At 40.0% G+C, this 24,143-nt stretch overlaps 2 protein-coding genes across 2 annotated transcripts; one reads left to right on the forward strand and one right to left on the reverse strand.

Annotated features, from left to right (window-relative positions):
- The first annotated feature begins 4,798 nt into the window (after positions 1-4,798).
- On the forward strand, positions 4,799-8,078 carry LOC118798668. Its single transcript, XM_036558139.1, has 3 exons — positions 4,799-4,919; positions 6,336-6,496; positions 7,223-8,078. Exons 1-3 carry the CDS (start codon positions 4,917-4,919, stop codon positions 7,890-7,892), a joined length of 834 nt encoding a protein of 277 aa, XP_036414032.1. The 5' UTR covers positions 4,799-4,916; the 3' UTR covers positions 7,893-8,078.
- A 6,572-nt stretch (positions 8,079-14,650) lies between these two features.
- Positions 14,651-21,835, reverse strand: LOC118797276 (NLR family CARD domain-containing protein 3-like). Its single transcript, XM_036556586.1, has 6 exons — positions 21,787-21,835; positions 21,620-21,696; positions 17,736-17,829; positions 17,105-17,629; positions 14,785-16,398; positions 14,651-14,681 (listed from the first exon to the last, which is right to left on the reverse strand). Exons 3-6 carry the CDS (start codon positions 17,783-17,785, stop codon positions 14,651-14,653), a joined length of 2,220 nt encoding a protein of 739 aa, XP_036412479.1. The 5' UTR covers positions 17,786-17,829; positions 21,620-21,696; positions 21,787-21,835.
- Positions 21,836-24,143: the final 2,308 nt, after the last annotated feature.

Consider the following 24,143-nt stretch of genomic DNA (forward strand, 5'->3'; position numbering starts at 1 on the left):
ACGTTGGGGGCTTCATGTCTTATGTTGAGGAATCTGGGTAATACTTCAGTATAAGGGTCATTATAACACACTTGTAATGCTCTTATTAAACCAGGAGCTGCAGTTTAACTGGCTGCTTATTACTACTTTATTAAACAATAACGAAATGAAACTGAACATTTTCCAGAGCACTGTTGTTTGAACAGACCCCATTTCTGGAAAAGTAAAATGAATAAACCAAAAATTATTTTATGTTTTATGTTTTAAGTCTATCCCTTATTTCTCTGTTTGGATGCTGACAAAATGGCAGCCGCCACTGAACGGGAGCTCCGGACACTGAACAGGGAGCTGCTGCAGTTGGATCAGCAGATCAGGGCTCTCCTAAAGCGGCAGACCGAGCTCCATGAGTGGAAAACCCGTTTGGAAGCAACCTGGGACGCGTCCTACACGGCTGTTTCAAGACCAAGCCCGGTGGCGACTTCTACTCCACCGGATGGATCACTACTACCACGTTTAACACCAGGATTGCCTGCTTTCACGCCCGTGCCGGAGCAGGGCTGGGAACACCAGCATGGCCGGGGAAAGAGAAGGTTTTCACCAATTCCTCCTCCGCCGAGTTTCACCTCCAGTAACCGGTTCGAAGCCCTCAGCTCATCACCTGTTTCAGTGCCTCGGAGAGAGAGTCAGGAGAGTGTTATTATAATTGGAGATTCAATAGTGAGACATCTTAAAGTAACTTGCTCTGGGAGTAATTCGGCTGTCTGTTGTTTTCCAGGTGCCCGGGTCTTGGATATTTCCAAGCGGCTCTGAGCAAACATGGGGACGTCGGCACTGTAGTAATTCATGCAGGGGTGAATGACATCTCATCCCGTCAGAGCGAAGTCCTCAAGAAGCATTTCAGATTACTTCTAGACAACGTTAAGTAAAGAACCAAAGCCAGGGTCGTCATCTCGGGTCCGCTGCCCACCTACCGGAGGGGAAGTGAGGTGTTCAGCAGGCTCTACGCGCTGCATTGCTGGCTCCAAGGCTGATGTAAGAACAATGGCGTTGGCTACGTGAGCAACTGGAGTGTTTTCTGGGAGCAATTGGCATTCTACCGCAGGGACGGACTACACCCGAGCCGCCGCGGGTCTGCTATCTTATCGAGAAAGTGCTACACCAGGCCTGACTGGACTTAAATGTAGTTGGCAACGGATGGGTAAGTAGAATCATCAGCAGACAGGTAAGTGCCTTTAATGATATAGACAATTTCCCCCTAACTGCTACCATTCCTCTCTGTTTCTGCTGTCTCAACACTAAAGCTAGTTGTGTAGGGAGATTTTGCTCCAAAAACATCATTAGAGTCATCAAACCCCGTGTAATTAAAAAATCAAAGAAAAACGTGCACGATCATAACCCTGATAATTTGTGTAGACCTTAAAAAGACCAGTCCCCCCCAAACACATAGTGTAACTAGCAGAGAATTAAACCTTGCTCTACTCAATGTAAGGCCACTAAATAACAAAACACTGCTGATTCGAGATCTTATCAAGGAGCATAAGCTAGATTTTATATTTCTGTCGGAAACGTGGCTCAGTTTTAATGGCACAGCGACTTTACTTGAAGCTGCTCCTGAAAAGTAAATTTTTATGCGTACAGTAAGACAGGGCAGATGAGGAGGAGGAGTGGCCTGCATTTATAATAGTGACTTTATCTGCAAAAGTACCTCTAGTGGCGAATTCATGTCTTTTGAGTATGTTGCCATCAACCTTTTTAATGATACACCTGTGTTAATAATTGTAATATACAGACCTCCAAAGCAAAATAGTAAAATTTTGTCCGAAATTGCGGAATTATTTTCAGTAGCATCCACAAACTATGATAAGATTCTTCTGTCTGGGGACTTTAACTTACATATTGATAGTCCTTCAGATAGTAATGCATTAGAATTCATTAGACTTCTAGAGACATTTGATTTGAAGCAGCACGTGGGCAGCTCTACCCACAAGCTAGGTCACATCCTGGATCTGGTCATCACTAAAGGTTTAAACACAAAGGTGTCCAAAATCTCGGATGTTTTCTTATCAGATCACTTCTGTATTTTCTCTCAAATCAATTTAGAAGTAAAGAAGAAAGTACTTGAAATTTACTTTAAAACACATTACATTGACTCAGAAACAGTTGAAAAGTTTAAACTGTTTATAATAGTTCAGCGAATACAGATACGACTCCATCCTGTAATGATCTAGTCTCTGATCTAAGTGCTAGATTACAGGAAAGCCTTGACCTTCTCGCCCCAATAAAAAGGAAGAAAAGCTTACGCACTCTTAAAAATCCATGGATGAATGCAGAAATACGCCAGTTTAAGATAAATTGTCGTAAATCAGAGCGTTTATGGAGGAAAACTAAACTGCAGGTACACTATGATATTCCCAAAGAGCAGATCTCAGTCTATAATAATGCTATGGAAATATCCAGACAGTCATATCTCTCTAGTGTAATCAGTAGACACAAAAATAATACCAAAATCCTTTTTTCCACCAGAGACCGACTAATTAACCCTAACTTCTCTGCTAGTGTGTTTAATGATGATTTATCTTCTAATATCTGTGAAGAGTTCGCAATTTATTTCCAAAATAAAATAGACCTGATACGACAGGGTGTAGCTCAGCAGACGCAAACAAGCTACTATAATGTTCCTGATAGGTCACCTACATCAGTAATGATATCTTTCTCTGTTATCAACTATCAGGAGCTACAACTATTTTTAACAAACTAAGTTCATCCACATGTGATCTTGACCCTGTTCCTACTTCATTCCTTAACATGGTTTTTGATTGTGTTCACAATGATGTTTTAACTATTGTAAACTGTTCTCTGCCAACAGGTGTTTTTCCAGATGATTTCAAAACTGCCCTGGTGAAGCCTCTGCTAAAAAAGAGTAGCATGGATCCTTCTGTACTAAATAATTTTAGACCGATTTCAAACCTACCTTTTCTAAGTAAAGTCTTAGAAAAAGTTGCTTTCAAACAACTAACTACGTATCTAATATCAAACAATTTATATGAGAAGTTTCAGTCAGGTTTTTGTTCTAACCATAGTACAGAGACAGCATTGATTTGCGTTATGAATGACCTCAGGCTCAGCACTGATGCACAAAATCCTTATATTTTGGTTTTATTAGATCTTAGTGCAGCTTTTGATACCATTGACCACAAGATTTTACTCCAGCGTCTTGAATACTGGGTCGGCCTCTCAGGCACAGTTTTAGAATGGTTTAAATCATATTTAAGTAATAGGCAGTTCATGGTTTCACTTGGAAATCATTCATCAAAACGATTTGCCGCTTCTTGCGGAGTCCCCCAAGGTTCAGTCTTAGGGCCTTTGCTTTTCTCTTTGTACATATTACCCCTAGGTGATGTTATTTGGAAACATAAAAGAAATTTTCATAGCTATGATGACGACACCCAGTTATACATTTCTATTCCTTCTGAAGATCAAGACTCTGTAGACAGACTGACCAGCTGTGTGTCAGATATTTTTCAGTGGATGTCGCAAAATTTTCTACAATTAAATCATGAAAAAACTGAATTACTAAATTTTGGTACGGAAACTCAGAGAAAAATGATTTTTGAGAAACTTCATCTACCAAACCTGAAGTACGAAACCTTTGTGTGATCTTAGACTCTGAGCTCTGTTTTACCCCACATGTAAACAGTCACTAAAGTAGCTTTTTATCATTTAAGAAATATCGCTAAAGTTCTGACTTTTCTATCTCAGAGCGACGCAGAGAAACTTGTTCATGCATTTGTTACAAGCAGACTTGACTACTGTAATGCTGTTCTTGCTGGACTTCCTAAGAAAACTACACATGCCTTACAACTTGTACAAAATGCAGCAGCATCCTAACAAAAACAACACAGAGAGATCAGATCAGTCCCATTTAGAAAGAGCTGCCTGTATCTTTCAGGATAGATGTCAAGGTTCTGCTGCCAGTCTTTAAAGCTCAAAACAACCTGGCACCTGCTTACATCACAGAGTGTCTGTCTGTTTATGTTCCGGCACGCAATCTAAGATCTGCAGATAGTGGCCTTCTACAGAGACCCTCTGTAAAATACAGAAAACATGGAGAGACTCTTTCAGTTATTCTGCTTCTAAACTGTGGAAGTCAATTCCACCTTTTAGTAGACAGTCAAGCTCAGTGCTCACTTTTAAGAAGCACCTAAAAACGTCTCTCTTTAAATTAGCATTTAACTAAAACTGAATGTCTCGTGGTGTTTATCTTCTAATTTAATCTTCTTCATTTTCTTCTGATTCTAATTAAGTACTAGACAGGATGGAAAAAAACACATATACAAGCTAGCAGCTGATCCACACGGCTCATCTACCTAACGTTAGGTAAGTAAGGTCACCACACCTTATTCATAGAGTCTCCCTTTCCTGTTCACATGCGATTATTTCTTCTTTATATTGAAGCAGCAGCAGTCATAGCTACTTTAACAGTGTTCAGGTTTTCACAGAGCACAGAGACAGTCTGTGTGCTAAATACAACTACATGAGTCTAAAAAGTCACATTTAAGCTTTTAACGAAAACTCTTCTCCATAGAGATTTAAAACAGTGAACGAGAGGGGGCTGATTCAGCCCAGACTTAGAGTAACACTTCTTATTCAGCTGTGTGGACTCTACTTCTAATATGGTCTCTGAAGAAGAAGAAGAAGAATAAACTGTCTGTAAAGGTTCTCAGGAAATATTTTCCTACTTTGGCACAACTCACTCTGACTGAAACTGAAACAAGCACCGTATCCAGGCCATCTAACATCTGTTTGCTGTTAGGGGCTGGGTGGGCGGGGCCATAGTGGATACAAATCTGCGCCACTTTCTCCTCTGCAGCTCTTTCTGCTGAGAAAGTTCAGCTCTTCATCATCTCCGCTCAGAAACTCCTCAGACTCCTTCAGCCATGGTGAGATACAGCCTCTGATTTTTCTCTATACTCAGGTTCTGCTGTCTGTTATTCTGTCCCAGTGGAGTGATGACTGTAAATACTCCAAACATTACTGCTGCTCTCTTCCTCATCATTAAGCTTAGTAAATACTGCAGAGTTACAGAATTAATGGGGAACATAAAAACAATGTGCTGTAGGCAGAAGGGAAAGAAGGGATATTCTGAAGCACGTTTCGAAAGAGATCTGGTTTGTTGTTTTTCATTGTTTTATATTATTTCAAAATATCAAGATGAATGTACCAACAGATCTGATCTAAAATTGCTTGAATAAATCATTTCTACATTAACTTCCATTAGAAGTTCAGAACGTTTTCCTTCTTCCTGTAAAGCTGACTTTTTGGTAGTGTTGTCAACTAATTAAAAAAAATAACTGAATTAATCACAATAATAGGCTGTGATTAATCATGATTAATCCCGAGATTTAAATAGTATTTCATTGTGGTTGTTACTTAGTTGTTGTCACGTTGTCGATGGACTAGTCCTGGCTGCACTCTGCCAGTGCACTTTGACAAATATGGCTAGAAGCTGCCTCAGTGATAGCATCTTTGCCAACATCATCACAGATGTGTTTTGCCCAAAGATGGTACTTCAGACCTGTTGTGCTTCTGTGGAAAGATAGGTCATCAGGGCAGTATGGCCACACAACTTTAACTGTATCTACACGTCAATCTGGAGGCTTTTTAAAATGAAACTTGGCGTTCACACACCGGAGGATGCCTCCTGCATCAACGTGTTATCCATGTTTGCGACTATCAGTAAATCCGTGCAGGAATTACGTGAGGAAGTTGAGGTCAAACTTGGTAATATGATTAATTTGCTTTAAAAAATCAACATGTTAAGGTTTCCAGATTAATTTCCCAGTCCTACTTTTAGGTGATATGTAGTTTTGTTCCAACATTCTGACGTTTTACACATGAGTTACGAATTATGAGTGCAGATCTTCTCAGACTGGTGTAGTGCATGATACAATTAAGCAATTAACATCCTACCATGCTCTGTGCTACAACATGAGTTCATTATTGTGGCACAATTGGAGCTTCAGCCACAAAGTCCACTTAACTGAATCCTGTTCTCCCATGTGGGAGATGAGTAACTTAACCATTAGGCTAAACAACCAATTACAAATCACACACGTGCAGTTCAAACACTCCTCCAATCTGAACTACAAGCCCATAAATCTGCTTCAAACATGAGGATTGTTCTCACACAGTGTTGTGCTTTAAGTATTGTCACCATGAAATCCGACAGCTTTATCGAACATTGCATTTTATGTCTATATCATGCATCCCTAGTATGTATGTATGTATGCATATGTCTGTATGTATGTATGTACTCTATATACTTAATAGTGGGTGATCTTGTGTGTTTTGGTCAGGTGTGTTCTAGAGTGCTGGTGGGACTCTTCTTGCTCTCCCTGCTCTCTTCTGCCGTCGAGGCTCGCAAGAGCCACGGAAGGCATAAATTTAAGTCTCACGAGAGGCCTATAGACAAGGGTCTCCAGAATCTCCCACAGATCATCAGTTTTCTCAATGAAAAGTAAGATGCAGAATTTAATAACCAAATTAAATGTTAAATTATGGATCAAATGTTGATGTCTATGATGTGTATGATGCCTAACAGAATGATTATGCAGCATTGTACTGTTTATCAACTACAACATGAACAGAACATGCCTTTAGAGTAGGCTGAATGGAGAATGATACCAGATAGCTAACGTTACTGCTAGAAAGCTGAATATCTGATTTGAGCCATATAACTGTAGTAAATACCTTTAAATCATCATGACAATGAATCACTCCAGCAACAGAAATTACTCAGATGAGATGATCAGATGATTTTGTTGGACAGCTGAAGTGAGAGTTACACTAATGTTAGCTTGATTGTATTTAGCATTTATAGCCCAGTGGCTAGACTAGCTGAGGATATAATGCTGAGATTGGGATGTAATGGAATACACGCACTGGCAATATATATATATATATATATATATATATATATATATATATATATATATATATATATGAACAATGAGCTTCTTGCTAAAAGCTGGTGTAGACTAATAAATCAATGTGATAATAACTGATCAATCTCAGTGTTACCGAGCTCTGCTAAAGCCTGAGTATACTGATCAATAAATGTGATGATCAGTTATTAATAATGTTGCTAGTTGGTCATGGCCATTATGGTCATTTCACTGAGATTTACATGGTTTTGATTTTTTAATCTAACTATATTTCACTCATTTATTTTCTTGTTTTTCAGTTATTTAGATGGCGATCAGTTCGCTGTGGCCATCAACGTCCCAGCTTCAAGCTGTTCCACTCATGTAAGACCTGATCAGAACTTCCTCCCAGATGATCCTGCACTGAAAGTGAAACGTGCCATGAACAGCACTGCAGGGGTTTACAGAGGGCAGAGGATAATCGGTGCCAAACAAAAAATGATCAATGGGATGAGCAGCTACCACCCTGAGTACCTTCTGCTGATTCAGTCAAGCCCACCAGAAAATTCCCCCCATGATCCACTGCTGAAGGAGCTCCTGGATAGAGACAAACATGGCTGTGTGGTTTTCTACACCCACAAGTCTCCATGTGTGAACACCTGCTCAACACCAGAGGGAGCGTACAGCATCCTCCCTGCCCTCGACATGCTCAGGGAGCACGAGGGTCCAAAAGCTTTTGTGTTTAGTAAGGTTCAGATACATGTGGGCTCCATTCAGAAGACAGAAAACCGCAAAGATCTGCCATTCGCGCAGTGTTTCCCTTGGGGAACAAATATGTATGTTACACTGATATATCGGGAATATTTTCCTCAGCATGAAGCAAATATATGGGCAGTGAATGCTAGAGTGCCGCTGTACCGCTGTGATGGAGCTGGATGTCAATACTGTGTGCACCAAAACAATGAAGTTGATTATAAGTGCATGGTGTAATGCAGTTTCTTCTTTTTAACGTTTCAAGTAAAACGACATGAAATGCGTGAGTTTCTAAAGCATTAGTGATAAAGTTCAGGCTTTTTTACCTCTTGGCTCTTCTGAACATGCATACATATCTTATATATATCCTGCATGATGTTTCTACATTTATCAATAAATACTGGTGCATTCAGTTCGATGTAATTTTGGATATTTTTGCACATCTTTCTCTGATCTTCATGACAACCTTTGTGAATGTGTGTTCATCTACACTCTTACAACAAATGGTTCTTTAAGGGTTCTTTAGTAAAGCGAATGGCTCTATTTAGTACCATGAGTTCTACTTCATTCCATGATTCCATTTCATGATGTGCACGGTTGGTGGTTTTTCAAATTGATGGAGAATGGGTTGTATATGGTTGTATTTTGCACCAAAAAGGGGTCTGCTGGATTATGACGTAAAGCTTGTAACAATAAAAGAATGTTTTTGGTGCTATATAGAACCATAAACAACACATTCTCCATCAATTCAAAAAAACATTTCACCATGCAAAGAATCATTTAAGAATGAAAGGGATTAACAGAATGAAATTACAACCCCAATTCCAAAAAATTGGGATGCTGTTCAAAATGTAAATAAATGTAAATAAAAACAGAATGCAATGATGTTCACCAATCTGCCAAAAACTGCATCTAAAAATTGTGAATCAATTTCAGAAAACTGTTTCTCAATGTAAAATTGCGAACTTTGGATATCCCACGATCTACAAAACATAATATCACCAAAAGATTTAGAGAATCCTTGTATGCAAGGGACAAGGCCAATATTGGATGCTTGCAGTCTTCGGGCCCTCAAGCGGCACTGCATTAAAAACAGGCATGATTCTGTACTGGAAATCACTGCATGGGCTGAGAAACACTTCCAGAAATCATTGCCTGTGAACACAGTTCGCCATGCAATCCACAAATGCAAGTTAAAGCTGTATCATGCAAAGAAGAAGCCAAATGTCAATATGATCCAGAAACACTGCCATCTTCTCTGGGCCAAAGCTCTTTTTTTCCCTCCAGTCTTGTTTATTATAGCAAACAAATACGATACAGAGTGTGATAATACAGGGAGATTCACTCGAAAGAGGCCCCGAATATTCTGTAATAACTCTCTCTAGGACAAAGCAATCTGAACAGAACAATGTGCAATGTGCTCCTCAGTATATGGAGCATCGAACAAACTGGGATGCCCCTGCATCGGAGCGATGAGGTAGGCACTGGACACCCGTCATGACATTCAACCTTTCTAATTGCTCGCCGATACGTTCAGGAACATGAAGTAGGAAATATCAGTAGTATTGGATGCAATCAATACTATGAACATTAATTCCAAAAGTGACACAAAGGTACAAAAAGACAGTCCAATTCACCATTACCTATTCCATTTCAACATTGTAGCACGTCAATAATGGCCAGTTTGGTATAATCCAAGAGCTCGCCCCAAACTTGATAAATCTTCTTAATCTTTTTATTTTTTAAATAAGCTAATCTTTCAGGGGGGAGAATAATATATATTGTTTTATACCACTAAGTTATGCTAGGTTGTGTAGATGAAGTCCAATTGACCATGATGCATTTTCTTGCAACAGGGAGGAGACCCCTGGTCAGTAAATCTTGATAAAGCACAGGTTCCATTAAATGATGCTCCCAGTTTTTCAGGGGTGACAAACAGCCTATGGACAATCTTAAACTGTCTTTCTGTGAACTGGTTGGAGAAAAGACAAAAATGAATACAGGCTAGAATTCCTTCCTACTTATCTGAAATCACCATGTTAAGGTCCATTTCCCATCTGATTCTACCTGGCACACCTGTGGACTCCTCTACTTAAGGCTGTGGCAAAGAGCAGCCCTTTGTTGCACCTTTGTAGAGAGGTGACTGGTATGGTACTTAGCCCAGGTGGCTATTTAAACAAAAGGAAAAGGAAGGGAAAGGAAAGGAAAAAGCCCACTCGGGCTCTAGATGAATGGCAGCAAGTTCACAGGATTTTCTTGTAGGAACTGCTACAGATTTGGAGAAGTTGATCTTATAGCCTGAAGAGGTTCCAAAATTTGTAATTCGTTCAATCAATTGAGGCAAGTAAGTGTTTGTTTATTAATAAATAATATTATATCATGTACAGTGATAAGCAACGGTTAGATCCATTGAATGAGACACCATGAATATCAGGGCCAGATCTAATTGCTTCAGCTCATGGTTCAGTAACACTACTTATAGATTAAGGGTGCCAGAGGCTTGGTGCCTCTACCAATGCTGATCATGTTCGAGCGCTGGCCATTGGTAATAATATGAGCAACAGGGTTCTTATACAGTATCTGGATCTATTTAATGAAGTGTTCCCCAAACTCAAAATTACTTAATTGATTAAACATATATCCCCATTCCAGCCAGTCAAAAGCTTTTTCTGTATCTAACTCAAGCAAAATAATATCTTCTTTAATGATTTGAGCAGGTGAATTGGTAACAGATGAGGGTATCATGATTGGGTATATTCATGTCCACCAAAGGCTCAGTCTTTGCAAGCAAAGATAGGTCAAGGCTCACTACTGTGTGCCAAACTTGTTCTTGTTTATTGTCAAATTTCTCAATGCAAGATTGCAAACAATTTAGATCTTTCACCATGTACCATATATAATATTGTGAAAAAATTCAGGGAATCCAGAGAAATCTCAGTCCATGTGGACTTGAAAATCAATATTGAATGTGCATGAACTTCATTTGAAGAAGGGGGGATTTCTAGTGGCAAGATGGCAGAGTAGGATGTTTTCTTAATTAGCTCTTTCTTAGTTAGAGGTATGCCAACAATTACTTGCAAACAATCTTTATTTTAGTATTTCATATTTGCCAAAATATTGTATTTGAATATCACAGGCTGTATTAAAGTGCTTCAGCATAGTAACGTCAAGCATAAAAGTAAGAGTTTGTTGATTCTGACCAATCAGAAGTAACCATTTGTGAAAAACATCCCCCAACCAGTAGGAGTCCTATCAAGTCTTTGAATTGTCCATTTGGAGTTGGGGTAGGGCAGCTCCTCAAAAAGGCATGGCAGAAACCTTTTTTGGCTCTACACATCTGAGAGACGTTTGTAGTTGTAGTTATAGTTTCAGATTGGTGATGTGTTATTATTTCATCTTGGAGTATTAAAAGTATTAATAGTCCAGTTTAGAGAGGCAGGCTATCAGCTCACCTGAAGACACTACAGTCTGACTTTATTTTCTCCAGGAAACTCACTTGATAAAAACCATGCACATGAAATTTAAATGCAGATGGATAGGTCAGTTATAACATTCCAGTTTGGAATTAAGGCGAGAAGTTTTGCATTCTTCATTTGTTCACTTCATGACAAAACCCCCCTTTAAGAAAGAGAGCAGATGACTCTTACTGGAGAAATGCACTCCTTTAACATTTATCAATATCTACGGTCCTGATAATGTGGATCCTACATTCTTTGAGAAGATATTTGCTCAGATGTCACATACTAATTTGATTAAAGAGGGGATTTTAGCTTGGTGTTGGATCCATGTTTGGATCGATCTTCAATCTTCATGTCTCAGGACAGTTAGTTCAAATGCAAGTAATTTAATTTATTAATTTTTTTGTTTGTTTGTTTTTATGTATTCATGAAAAATATCAACTTGGTTGATGTTTGGAAAAAAGCCATCCCCACCCACAGAGCTTATTCGTTTCATTCAAGCCTATACACTCATATTGATTATTGTTTGGCTGATATCAAAACTTTTGCCTTATATTTTGTTCAAGCTCACATCATACCATAGCAATATCAGACCATGCTCCCCTTACCTTCTTTCTTGGCTAAATGGACCTTTCAGTGTCCAAGATATGGAGATTGGACCCTCAGATCCTTACAGAACCAGCTTTCTATGAGTATTTGAGTAATGAAATTACATTATTCTTAGATACTAACTGAACTCCCACTATCTCCCCTTCTGTCATCTGGGAAGCTATGAAAGGCTCAATTTGTAAAGGGAACAATATTTACCTTATAAAAGTGGACAAATACCTTTTTCTCCACTTAAAGTAGATACATTTCTTTATAGCCACAGTGGTTTCTAATACAATCATAATTTGAACACAAATCAAGTCCTAGCTACGGTTAGGATCTGTATTATTTATTTTAGCTAGGAACCCTTCATTTAAGCTACAGGTGATTTTAGATGAGGCCCTTGCTTTATTTAAGGACCTTAAGTTAAAATATCACCAATCTACGAACATTTTTTAGTTATTGATTTACTTTAAAGAATGATGTGTATCAGTCTGACAGAATTTGACAGTCTCTCCTTGATTATCTGGACACAACCAAGTAACATCTCCAGTTAACATCCCCAGACCTGCTGCCAGACCAGACATTGGACACCATGGAAACCATAAAATGTCAGGTTTATTTACTTCCAATGCTCAAATACAAGGTGTGGTGATGGCTTCAGATAACAAACCAACTAATGATGACAAAAATAAAAAAAAACATCCAAAGGGCTACCTTAAATCCCTGCTTTAAAACCAAGAGAAACAGTAACCAAAGCAATGCGAAGCACAGAGTCTTGTGAAGAGTGCTGGGGCTGGTCTTCCAGGTCACGTCATAGGGGAGAGAGCACTGAACGTCTTTCGGGTGGAAGCTTGGTGACCTTTTGTACAGGAGGGCGCCCCCATGTGGCCAATCATGTACCTGTACATAAACAACAACAAAGGAAAGAACACACAAAATGGCTGCTAACAAAAAGGCGGGTCATCATGGAGGTGGCATAAGCTAACAGCTCCACACACAAAAACAGATTGACCTGTTTAGCTTTTAGTCTTTGTTCTCTAACCTGCATCAGTGAGCCTTCAATGAATCTGTGTGGTTGTGTGTACAGCTTTGGCCTTCTTGCTAAACTAATGCTAGCGTCTAGCAAATGTTGAGCTAAAGTATCTTAGGCAAACAGCACAAGTGTAGAGGTTCACTTAGGCAGATTCACATCTCTATTCTCAAAATTTGAATTAAAATTTGCATCAGAAACATCCAACTGAACGTAACAGAGGAAATCCAAGCAAATAATCCAAAGGGCAAAGACAAAAAGGCAGCAGTTCAAAAATACAAGACAGAGGATCAATACACGGGTAGAACAATACAAGAAATGACACTCAGTCTTACAGAAAGACAATACCTCACAAAGAACTAAGCTAAAAGCCCGGGCTTATATACTATCAAGCAAAAATGATCAGACACAGGTGATAATTGTCAATACTCAGGCGAGGAAGAACAGTGATTGGCTGTTGCTGGTGGTATGACGGTCAGGTTGTCTCCCGGGGTTTCTGGGAGATTGAGTCCTCAGAAGAGAGAGGTGTGCCAGTCACATGATCTCCCAGAGTACTCTGGAAGATCAAGTTCTTAACTAGAGCAGCGTCAGTGAGAGAGCAGAGAGCTTCACAGCAATCCTTGGTAAGATCGCAGCCAGCTAGTCTAAAAAGCAATAATTAACAAAATTGATATTATACAATTTAAATAGTATATATTTGCAAGTTAGTGTCAAAAGAAAATAAGTTGCTCTTTGTTGGACAAAGTGTGTCCAGTTTTCCTTAGAATACATTTACAGTGCTGGATTTTTAATGGCTCAATAAATTCCATATAACATTTTCATGATGCATAGCGCCCTCCACAAATATTGGCACCCCTGGTAAACATGATCAAAAAACACTAGACCTCATTCTCCAACAGTTTGCAGGAAGAAATTTCTTCTTTAAAACCCACTTAGGCAAATGTGGTTGGGATTCATTCTTAGGTGAGCATCATTATCTCACTAATGAAGAACATAGTAACACCTCAGTCATTAGTAATGAGTTACCATGTGTTTCACTTTATAATACTGTTCTAGATCATTATTGATTCCTAATGAAGAACACAGTAACACCTCAGTCATTAGTAATGAGTTACCATGTTTATCACTTTATAATACTGTTCCAGATCATTATTGATTCCTAATGAAGAACACAGTAACACCTCAGTCATTAGTAACGAGTTACCATGTGTTTCACTTTATAATACTGTTCTAGATCATTATTGATTCCTAATGAAGAACACAGTAACACCTTGATCATTAGAAATACTGTTCTAGATCATTATTGATTCCTAATGAAGAACACAGTAACACCTTGGTCATTAGAAATGAGTTACCATGTGTTTCACTTTATAATACTGTTCTAGATAATTATTATCTCCTAATGAAGAACACAGTAACACCTTGGTCACGAGTAATGAGTTACCATATATTTCACTTCATAAAATTGTTCAAGATGATTATCTCACTAATGAAGAACACTGTAGCACCTGTTATTGGTAATGAGTCACCATGTCATTCACTTTACAATACAGTTCTAGATCATTATTATCTCCTAATGTAGAACACAATTGCACTGTAGAACGGTGAAGTGACTACCCTCAGTTTGGTTTTAAGTAAAGAGCAAAGGTCAAACTGAACAAGGAGTCATCAGTCACATTTTTTTTATCCAGACTTGGAGAGATTTAAATACATTTTTCATCATCTACATAAACATATGTTATATTAATGAAGATATAACACTCACAGAGCTTTTGCGCAGATGTACACATCTTGGTTCACTCTCCCATAACCCTCCTTTGATATGACATACAGCACCACCCCTGAGTTCACAAGCATGTAGGCTAGTGCTGTACACTGTCCAGGAGAGAGCTTCTCTTCTGAGCATTTCTCTGATGTTAGATACTCCTGAAGCACTTCTGGAAAAGACTGGTCTTTCATTTCAGACAGGCAGAGCAACAGGTTGATGGATTCATCAGTTGAGATGTGATGTGGTTTTGCATCATCTCCTTTGATTAATTTCTTGATGTACTGGATGGTTTCCTCTGAGTGGCTCTGAGTCTGAGTCAGTAGACCCTGTAGGAGTCTCTGATTGGACTCCAGTGAGATGCCCAGCAGAAAACGGAGGAAATGATCCAGGTGTCCATTCTGACTCTCCACAGCTTTATCCACTGCTCCCTTCAGCAGACAATCCAGTGGAACATTCCCAGACCACTCACTGTGCTGTGGTTTAAAATAATTCAGTTCCTCCATGTTGTTGCTCTCATAGCAATGAAACACATAAACAGCAGCCAGGAACTCCTGGAAGCTCAGATGAACAAAGCAGTAGACCTTCCTCTGGTGAATCACAGAGTCCTCCCTAAAGATTTCAGTGAAAATCCCCAGATTCACTGAGGTATCTTTGACATCAATGCCGCTCTCTCTCAGGTCCTCTTCATAGAAAATCACGTTGCCCTTCATCAGCTGTTTGAAAGCCAGTTCAGCCAGTTTTAGAAGCATGGCTCTGTTTGACTCCAGCAGGTTCTTTGTGTCTGTTTGACTTTTCTCCCTCTTCTTATCTCCCTCATACTTCTCATTCTTCATGTTTGTCTGAGTGATCAGGAAGTGTGAGTACATTTCTGTCAGAGTTGTAGAGCTTTCTATGTTACTTTCTGTCATGACTCTCTGAAGAACAGTGGCTGAGATCCAGCAGAAGACTGGAATGTGGCACATGATGTGGAGGCTCCTCACTGTCTTAATGTGGGAGATGATTCTCTTGGCTTGGTCTTCATCACTGATCCTCTTCCTGAAGTACTCCTCCTTCTGTGGGTCACTGAATCCCTGAATTTCTGTCACACGGTTGATGTACTGAGGAAGGATCTGATTGGCTGCTGCTGGTCGGGAGGTGATCCAGATCAGAGCAGAGGGAAGCAGCTCTCCTTTGATGAGGTTCGTCATCAACACTCCCACTGATGATGTCATGGTGATGTCAGATACTTTCTCACACTGTTCAAAGTTCAGTGGAATTCTGCTTTCATCCAGACCATCAAATATAAACACAGCTTTGAGCTGATCATAAATCTTTGGGTCCAGATCTTTGAGCTCAGGATGGAAGTCACACAGAAGTCCATGAAGACTGTATTGATGATCTTTGATCAAGTTCAGCTCCCGGAACGGAAGCACAAACATGAACTCTACATCCTGATTGGCTTTTCCTTCAGCCCAGTCCAGAATGAACTTCTGCACAGAGACAGTTTTTCCAATGCCAGCAATGCCCTTAGTCAGAACAGCTCTGAGTTCTGGCTCTTCTGGTCCTTTATTCTCTTTTCTTTCTTCTTTACTTTTTCTCGTTTTTCCTCCTTTAAGATCTTGTAGAGGTTTAAAGATGTCTAAGCAGTTGATTGGAGTATCCTCTAAGTGTTTCCTGGGTGTTTTCTCCATCTGTAAAATCTCATGTTCTTCATTCACTCCTTCACTCTCTCCCTCTATGATGTAGAGCTCTGTGTAAATCCTGTTCAGGAGGGTTTTATTCTCCTCTGTTCTGATTCCCTCAAATAAGCTCTCATACTTGTTCTTCATGCTGGTTTTGTGTCTCTTTATGACTCTGTGCAGGAGATCATCTGCTGGTTGGGGAGAATCCTGCTCTGCCAGTTCTACTGAGTGCTGTCTGATGGGGTGAAACACAGTAACACAAACATAACACAAAAAATTAAACTGCATATCACACCAGTATCATGTATCCTTTTCATGTTATTTCAATTGTATTGTGTTTTTATATTGAGTGTTTTGGTTATTAGGTACATCTCCCGTGGAACTACATTACAGGTCATTTCCTCAGATACAACTACTGTATAGGGGCGTCTTGAAGGTTTATAGTTACACACTAGCCCATTTGTGGCTTCACAATCTATCAGTTCCTCTTCTTCCCCATTCATCAATAGAAGGGACCACTGATGTGAGTAAAAACCCCAGTAACACCGCTGTGTCTGAAAGACTCATACCAGCATCAAACACATGTCAGTGTCACTGTTGTGCTGCGAATGGATCACAAAATTCACAATAACTGGTCAGTGCTGGTCCTGTGGTGGTTTCTTTCTATTAATGGATGCGGGGGGGCTGATAAATTGTGTAGCAACAAATGAGCTACAGTCTGTAACTATAAACCCTCAAATTGCAGCTATATAGTAGGTGTTTCTGCTTACATGGACAAATGGTCAATCATGTAGATAGAAGGTAGCAGGATGTGATTAACTGGTTTAGTTCCCATGATGAACATCATGTCCGGCATTATTAAACTCAGCATCTGAAACAGTGAAGGTCAGCCTAATACTAAAGATCGATGACTTTATCCCATAACACAGACAGTAACTCACTGCGGGTCAGATGGTACAGCACCACCACTGAACGCAGGAGGGTTCACGATGGACTGGTCACTCTTCATAGACACACAGCTGGGCTCTCCTCTTCCACCTCTGAACGCAGGAGGGTTCACGATGGACTGGTCACTCTTCATAGACTCACAGCAGGGTTCTCCTCTTCCACTGCTGAACGCAGGAGGGTTCACGATGGACTGGTCACTCTTCATAGACACACAGCTGGGCTCTCCTCTGCCACCTCTGAACGCAGGAGGGTTCACGATGGACTGGTCACTCTTTATAGACACACAGCAGGGTTCTCCTCTTCCACCGCTGAACGCAGGAGGGTTCACGATGGACTGGTCACTCTTCCTAGACATACAGCAGGGTTCTCTTCTTCCACCGCTGAACGCAGGAGGGTTCACGATGGACTGGTCACTCTTCATAGACATACAGCAGGGTTCTCTTCTTCCACCGCTGAATGCAGGAGGGTTCACGATGGACTGATCACTCTTCATAGACACACTGGTCACTCCTCTTCCACTGTAAGTAAATCCATAATGAGAGTAAAGTGTTGAGCAATTACTCTCTTTCAGCCTGAATATTTAACAATATTTCCTCTTCTAAGTGCTGACGGAAAGTTACTCACTTTGGGTCAGAGGTTCCTTCTCCACTGCTGGAGTGATGAAGCTCCATCATAGACTTTTTACTCTTCACCCATACACACACAGCTGGACTGCTCCCTGTGAACATCAATACAAAATTTACACATGCTGAATCACTCAGTACAGAAAAAATGAATTTGCTGTTGGTGCAACATAAAATCAAACCTTAATGAACAAAGAGAGTGAGGCGCACACACAGGCTTATCTATGACCACAGATTGGACTTGCATGTCAGGACTGATAGAGCGTTATATAATCAAAGTATATAATATATTACTGAGAAAAAGTTTTAACAACGTATTGCTTAATAAGATATAATTCAGGAAAACCTAAATGCATGTTCTTTAACAATAATAACAAGCAGCAATTTTTCATTGTAATAGCATACATTTATCATAAAATGAAAAGCATTTATGTGGTGATTCTCAGTTTAGTTTAGGGAGCCAGAACAGTGGAAGAACTTTATGGGTGAGTGCCTCTGCTACTTGGCCTACTTTGAGGAGTCATTCCAGTGTGAGGACTCTAAAGTGGCCTTCATAATGCTGCTGCAGGGGCCTAAGGTGGCTCATATGTGGGCCTCACATAGTGATATGGCTCAATCATTATATAAGTTCTAGAGCCTCTTTCAGTCTGCCTTTGTCCCACTGCCAGAGGAGGAGGAGGTTCTCCAAAGACTTTTTTGAGGCGGAGGGGGGCTAAAAGGATATTTCTCCAGTTCCTGTGTCACCGACTGGGGCAATGGGAACACGGTGGATGCAGAAACCCCTAAGGCAGGGGAGGGTTTCAAGGCTCTGCCCAGTGCTATGGAGAGCACTGGTCCATCGACAACCTCATCATGCCACCAAGAGCTTCCTCATCTGTGGTGGCAACCACAACCGCAGCCTCTCCAGTTCTTGCTTCCTGGTCCACTCCTGTTCTTGTTTGCGCTCCTGTTCTTGTTCTCTAAGCTCCTCCTGTGCTGTTTTTTTGTGTAGCTCCTGTGCCACCCCCCCGGGGGGTGGTGGTTATGGCTACTAATTATTACATTTTATACTGTAAGCTCTGTTATATAATAATGTGTTTGACATGTTCATAACAATTATATGATACAGCACAGTATAACATGGGGGTACATTACAGATACTAGTATTATATTACATGCTGTATTTTAATGTTGGACCAGGTTCATAGCTCTTGGGAAAGCTCTCATTGTTCTATAGCACATTCTCAGAAAAAGGTACCAAACTGTCTCTGAGGTGGAAACCTCAAGGATACGTCTTCAATACCTTTAGTCAGGGAACATAATTTTAGTATAATCATATGCATAATCAACTTTAAAAATTGTGCTGACTCCAAACATTGTCTCCATGCATTCTATTTTATTTTTCTGAAACATTAGGTTATGAAATGGTACAAAAACTTATGATATGGGAAAAACTTCTTTAAGATATAAAAATAAACCTCAAAACCACTGTTGTACCTCCGAGGGTGCATTTACAATGTGGGTACCTTGATGATCGAAAAATATGCCTGTACAGTACCTTAATTTCTGATAGTGCAGGGTTCAGTCCTGTATGATATTGACACAGAGCGTACATTGCTATGTGGACAGTTTATTTTTAATGATTTGTAATTTATTGCAAATATTGCATTGATTTACTTTAATCACACAGCATATAAACAAAACCTATGCCAAGCTGGCCACTCCTCTTTGGCTTCTAGCAGCTCGTCCCTCTCTCTCTCTCTCTCTCTTGTTTCTCCGCCGACCCTGTCCCCCCGCTCAGCAGCTCAGCCACCTGAATTGAACATGAGGTATAGTGAAACGGTGCCTTATACACCCATCACCCAACTCCTTCCCCCCCAGGGAAAGATCCGCATCAAGGAGCAGGGCGGCCTGGGTAGGGGCTCCATCAGTGGCCAGTCAGGAGAGGCTGTGCCGGAAGCCTACACAGCGGGGACCTGGGCAACATGTTCACTAGCAGGCAGGGGAGGGAAAAGGAGGCGAACTCCAAGCCATTTTGGAGCAGGGATGGGAGGAGAGAGGAGCGCTCCAGGCTTCCTCAGAGCAGGGATGGGAGAGACAAGGAGAGCTCCAGTCGTCCTTTGAGCAGGGATGGAAGGGGAAAGAGGGGGAACCCCGAGCCTTCTATGAGCACAGTGGATGCTTGGGTGGGGTTGAGAGGGGGGCTCCTGCCCCCATGCACACCGAGGGTTGCCGCTCCGCCAGCAAGCTCCTGACCAACTGACAGGTCAGCACCCTCTGTCTCAAGCTGCTTCCATCGCTTTTCAGTGTCCTGGAAAACAGCCTGCAGCTCCCACCAGCTGGCCAGGTGCAGGTGGACGAGGATCTTTATGGCCTCCTCTTCTGCCATGGAGACTCCCTCAATGTGTTGGCATCCTCCTCCTGGGTTTCGGCATCAATGTAGCACGCCTTGCAGTTCCCTGGGCTCAGGAAGGACGCTGGAGGCAGGGTTCATGGTCGCAGCAGCCATTTTACTTTAATCACACACCAAATAAACAAAACCAAAAACCCTCTCTCTCTGTGATCTCTCGCTGAGCACCTGAGCCGAGAGGGAACGAGAGCTCGTTGCTCCACCTCCCTGTCACCATACCTGCTCAGCAGCCTGGCCGCCTGGATCGAACATGAGGTTTAGTGAAGCAGCCTCACGGCCATCATCGGGGTGCAGGGGACAGGCACATGCCATAATAATATTCATAATCTCTGAAATATTGGTGAACTATTTCTCAGGTTTTCTGGATAAACTGTATAATTTCTAATTGCAGTCTTTTAAAAATGAGAGGAGCTGCTCAAGACTTTCATCTTTGTCCAAAAGGAATTAGCAGATATTTTCATTTTGATAACAAAACTGACAAACAAGGAATACTGAAAACAGCTAAGTAAAATAACTTATTAAGTTCAGACAGAAATAGATAGGCATAATAATAAAAATGATAGTGCTGAGAACTCCATATAAAACCACATAAACAGAACAATATTGTTCCCACGTTGTTGACATCAAAAGGCCACTGTGTATTTATCCTGACATACTAAACTAAGAATCACTTTTAGATGCGATGAAAGCGACCTTGAGGTCTCCTATTACGCATTCAACAAACTGGTAAAGCTGCTTTTACTGTCTACACACAGAACCTGGAATTAACCTCCTCCTAAAGTCCACCATCAACGCTCAGTACAAACATTTAAAAACAACTTTGACAACAAAACTAAGAATCAACAGTAACAGCAATAACAAACATTCCTTTCAACAGAGGGGGAGGTGAGGGCAGGTGCAGCTTTTCATGCCACACCCCTTTGAGCTCTTCCTGAAACCCAGAGAGACGGTACGAAAGGTGCTTTACAAATAAAGGTTATTATTACTTCACTGCATGGTTCTGCATGGAAGATCTTAGCTATGGCCACAGACTGGACTGATAATAGGACTGGAGTGGACATTGTCCAGTCATAAAGTAAAACATTACTGAGATTTTTTCCATCCAGTTTCCTTCAGACTTACAAAGCACTTAATATTTGTATGATGACAAATTAGCTGCTACAACACCATCAAAAGCACCTTATTTAATGCCTTCATATACTTAAGTATGTTCAAATGATGTTTCAACACCTAAGTGTATTTTTGGCCCATAGTTCACTTTAAATCGAGTAAGACACAGTCCTCATACTTTCACTTCAGTTCAGTTCATCTGTACTTTTTCTACCTCTGCTACTCATTCTGTCTTTTTTACCAAAATACAGACAACAGTGGATTTCAAAAACAAAAACACTGGCCTGCTTTAGGTCTGAAAAGCTGCTTCACATTGAAGGTTAGAATGATGAACAGAAAATCAGAACTCTACAGTGAAACCTGTGAGAAACTGAAAGCTCTGTTACCTTTTCTGAGGTTTGTCTAGACGTCTTCAGTGAGAAAGTCCAAGTCCGTCTTCATCCGTCTTCATTTCCAGTAGAAGCTACAAGAGAATTAAACAGCAACACTCACTCTTAATCTCCATTTCAGTGCTGTATCTGTTCTCACTGGACCATTTCAGTACATTACACACCTGAATGCTGCTCTGTCTCCATCGAGACTCGACCGGAATACGACTGAACTTTGTTTACTTTAGAAACAGAGAAACCGGTTGGACCTCATTCCAGTTATATCACCAGTAGATCTGAAGTGCTGTGTGGGTTTCTGTTTCCATGTCTGTCCATATTTGACTGTAATGTTGTTGTTACTACCTAATTGTTATGATTTATTATTTATTTTATAGGCAGTGAAATGTCCACATTTTCCGCACCAGCTCTGATTAAAAGCTTGGGTAACACTTCAGTATTGTTTTGCTCTTGTTTAGCATTATGAAGGCATTCGCAACTACATAACTAACCCATTATTACTACTGTATTTCTAGTTAACCTGTACTGAAAGTGTTAACGTCTGGTGTCGGCCTCATATAAACATGCAAACAGCTTCTGATCAATACCTAACCTGTTTCTCAGACTGTCTTAGTAAAGCAGTAGTAGCTATCTCAAGGTCAGTAAATGATGTGCAAAAGATTATGATGTATAATACACAACTAAAAATGCTTTGGATTAAAAAAGTTTAATTCATCCAGTTTACTGCTTAATAAATTAGAGATGAGGAGTTAATTAGCAGCAGCTGCTGCATCAAACTTAGCTAACCTAACTGTCTATAGATGAAAATGGAAAACATTAAATTTGTTTGCATGATACTAAAATAACCGTTTTACATTAAGCATTCAGCAAATCTGATTGAAAAACAGGATAGAAATATAATAAAGCACAGCTTATTAAAAATGCTGTTCAGATCGATCTGAGAACTGTGTGGGTGTGGCCTACTATTCTAATGAGTGAGTGTGATTGACAGCCCTCAGTCCAACACACCCAGTGTGCTACAGCACTAAAGCAGAACTAAACCGAACAGCACGAGTGAAGTGGAGAACTGAGTGAAATTGGTTCTAGATATACCTATATCTATTCACTAAAGAACCCTGTTTTAAGAGTGTATGTTTGCACATAATCGTGGGTTATTGTATGTGTTGAACTGAGATCAGCAAATCAGAAGAGCATTAAATTTAGCTGTTCTTGCATTCAACAGTGTAGTCACAATAACAGCTGACAGAACACCATGATATTGGCTGAGTAATAATGCCAGAGTCCTGCCTTTACCTGGCGTAGATGTCTAGAATGGATGGTTTGACTGTGATTTTCTGTTTTTTCACAGCGTTGATCTGTTTTCTTTACCACACTAGCTAGATAGCTAGAAGTCAATGTCTGTGAATGGAGTTCATTTTTACAGAAGTCCAGAGAGGCCATGAGGTAGTTACAGTGTTCTGAACTGTTAGCTTGAGATAATGAGTTAAATATCTTATCTCAAGATAACAATCCAGAAAATTATAGCAAAAGCTCATGGCTTCTCTGGACTTGCATGCATTTTAGACCTCATTTTGACAAAGTTTTAATAAAAGTAAGTGTTTACCCCTCAGAACATGCTGTTTTCTTACCACAGACAAAACTGATACTACATAAGCTGTTTTCTTTCTCAAAGCTACAGCATTTTCTAGCAATAAATCTATACATTTGTGAAAAGCTTTTCAAATAAATAATAAAAATCCAAAGTTTTCTTGTGCATTTTTCTTATATGTACTGCTTAAAGGCCTTTAGAGTTTTTTTTTCTCTAGCACATTTTTTCTTGTATTAGTAATTTAAGCTAATGACTCCCATTACCCAAACACGTCTGGTAACCTAACCTACTAAATTATATGTTTTAAGACTATTTTCACCAGAAATGACCGAATAACAGAGTTGAAGTGAGTAACAGGGTTGAACACAGAGATCCTGTTCTCCATTAAGCTTTTTTTAAAGCAGTAAAAAACAAATAGAGCAGAAGAGAAAGCTGAAAAAATGTTTTAATCAAAATGTTTTCATTAAAATTTTTGTTTTGAGACATTTTTAGCTTTATCTACACAGCCAAATTAGTTTTGGTTTGTAAACTGAGAAACTAGAATGAGAATACTGACCTGTCTGATGGTCATTCTGCAGAAGACAGTAAGATGATGCAATTTCCTGTATTTACCATAATAAATTGAATGCTCTAGTTTTTGTTTTTTTTAGGGAGGAAAAGTTTGAGTGACAGAATTAGGACACAGTAGGACACAGGCTAAAATGACTAACAATAATAATAAACTAATCAACAGGGAAAATTATTCTTTTAACATTAAGCTGCTTTGAAATAAACCAAATAACACTGTAATTATGTGTCTACTGGAGGATTTTAATAAATGTATATCATAGAGAAGAGAAGTTCAATGTCAGTGAGGTGGGCAGCCCATATAGCCATATTAAAGATAACCATATTAAAGGGGGACACAGACATTTAGTGTGTTTTTGTGATAAAATG

This window comes from Colossoma macropomum, unplaced genomic scaffold, assembly GCF_904425465.1.
Source record: "Colossoma macropomum unplaced genomic scaffold, Colossoma_macropomum, whole genome shotgun sequence".
Taxonomy (NCBI): domain Eukaryota; kingdom Metazoa; phylum Chordata; class Actinopteri; order Characiformes; family Serrasalmidae; genus Colossoma; species Colossoma macropomum.

What these genes read in the sequence shown, in the direction of transcription:
- LOC118798668 (XM_036558139.1), top strand. An exon ending in ATCAGTTTTCTCAATGAAAA is followed by an intron (nt 6,497 to 7,222) that starts GTAAGATGCAGA and finishes CTTGTTTTTCAG; the next exon opens with TTATTTAGATGGCGATCAGT.
- LOC118797276 (XM_036556586.1), bottom strand. Translation starts at nt 17,785, where the DNA reads ATGATGGAGCTTCATCACTCCAGCAGTGGAGAAGGAACCTCTGACCCA. An exon ending in GCTGTACCATCTGACCCGCA is followed by an intron (nt 16,399 to 17,104) that starts GTGAGTTACTGT and finishes TCACCCCATCAG; the next exon opens with ACAGCACTCAGTAGAACTGG. An exon ending in CACTCAGAGGAAACCATCCA is followed by an intron (nt 14,682 to 14,784) that starts GTACATCAAGAA and finishes ATGAAAGACCAG; the next exon opens with TCTTTTCCAGAAGTGCTTCA.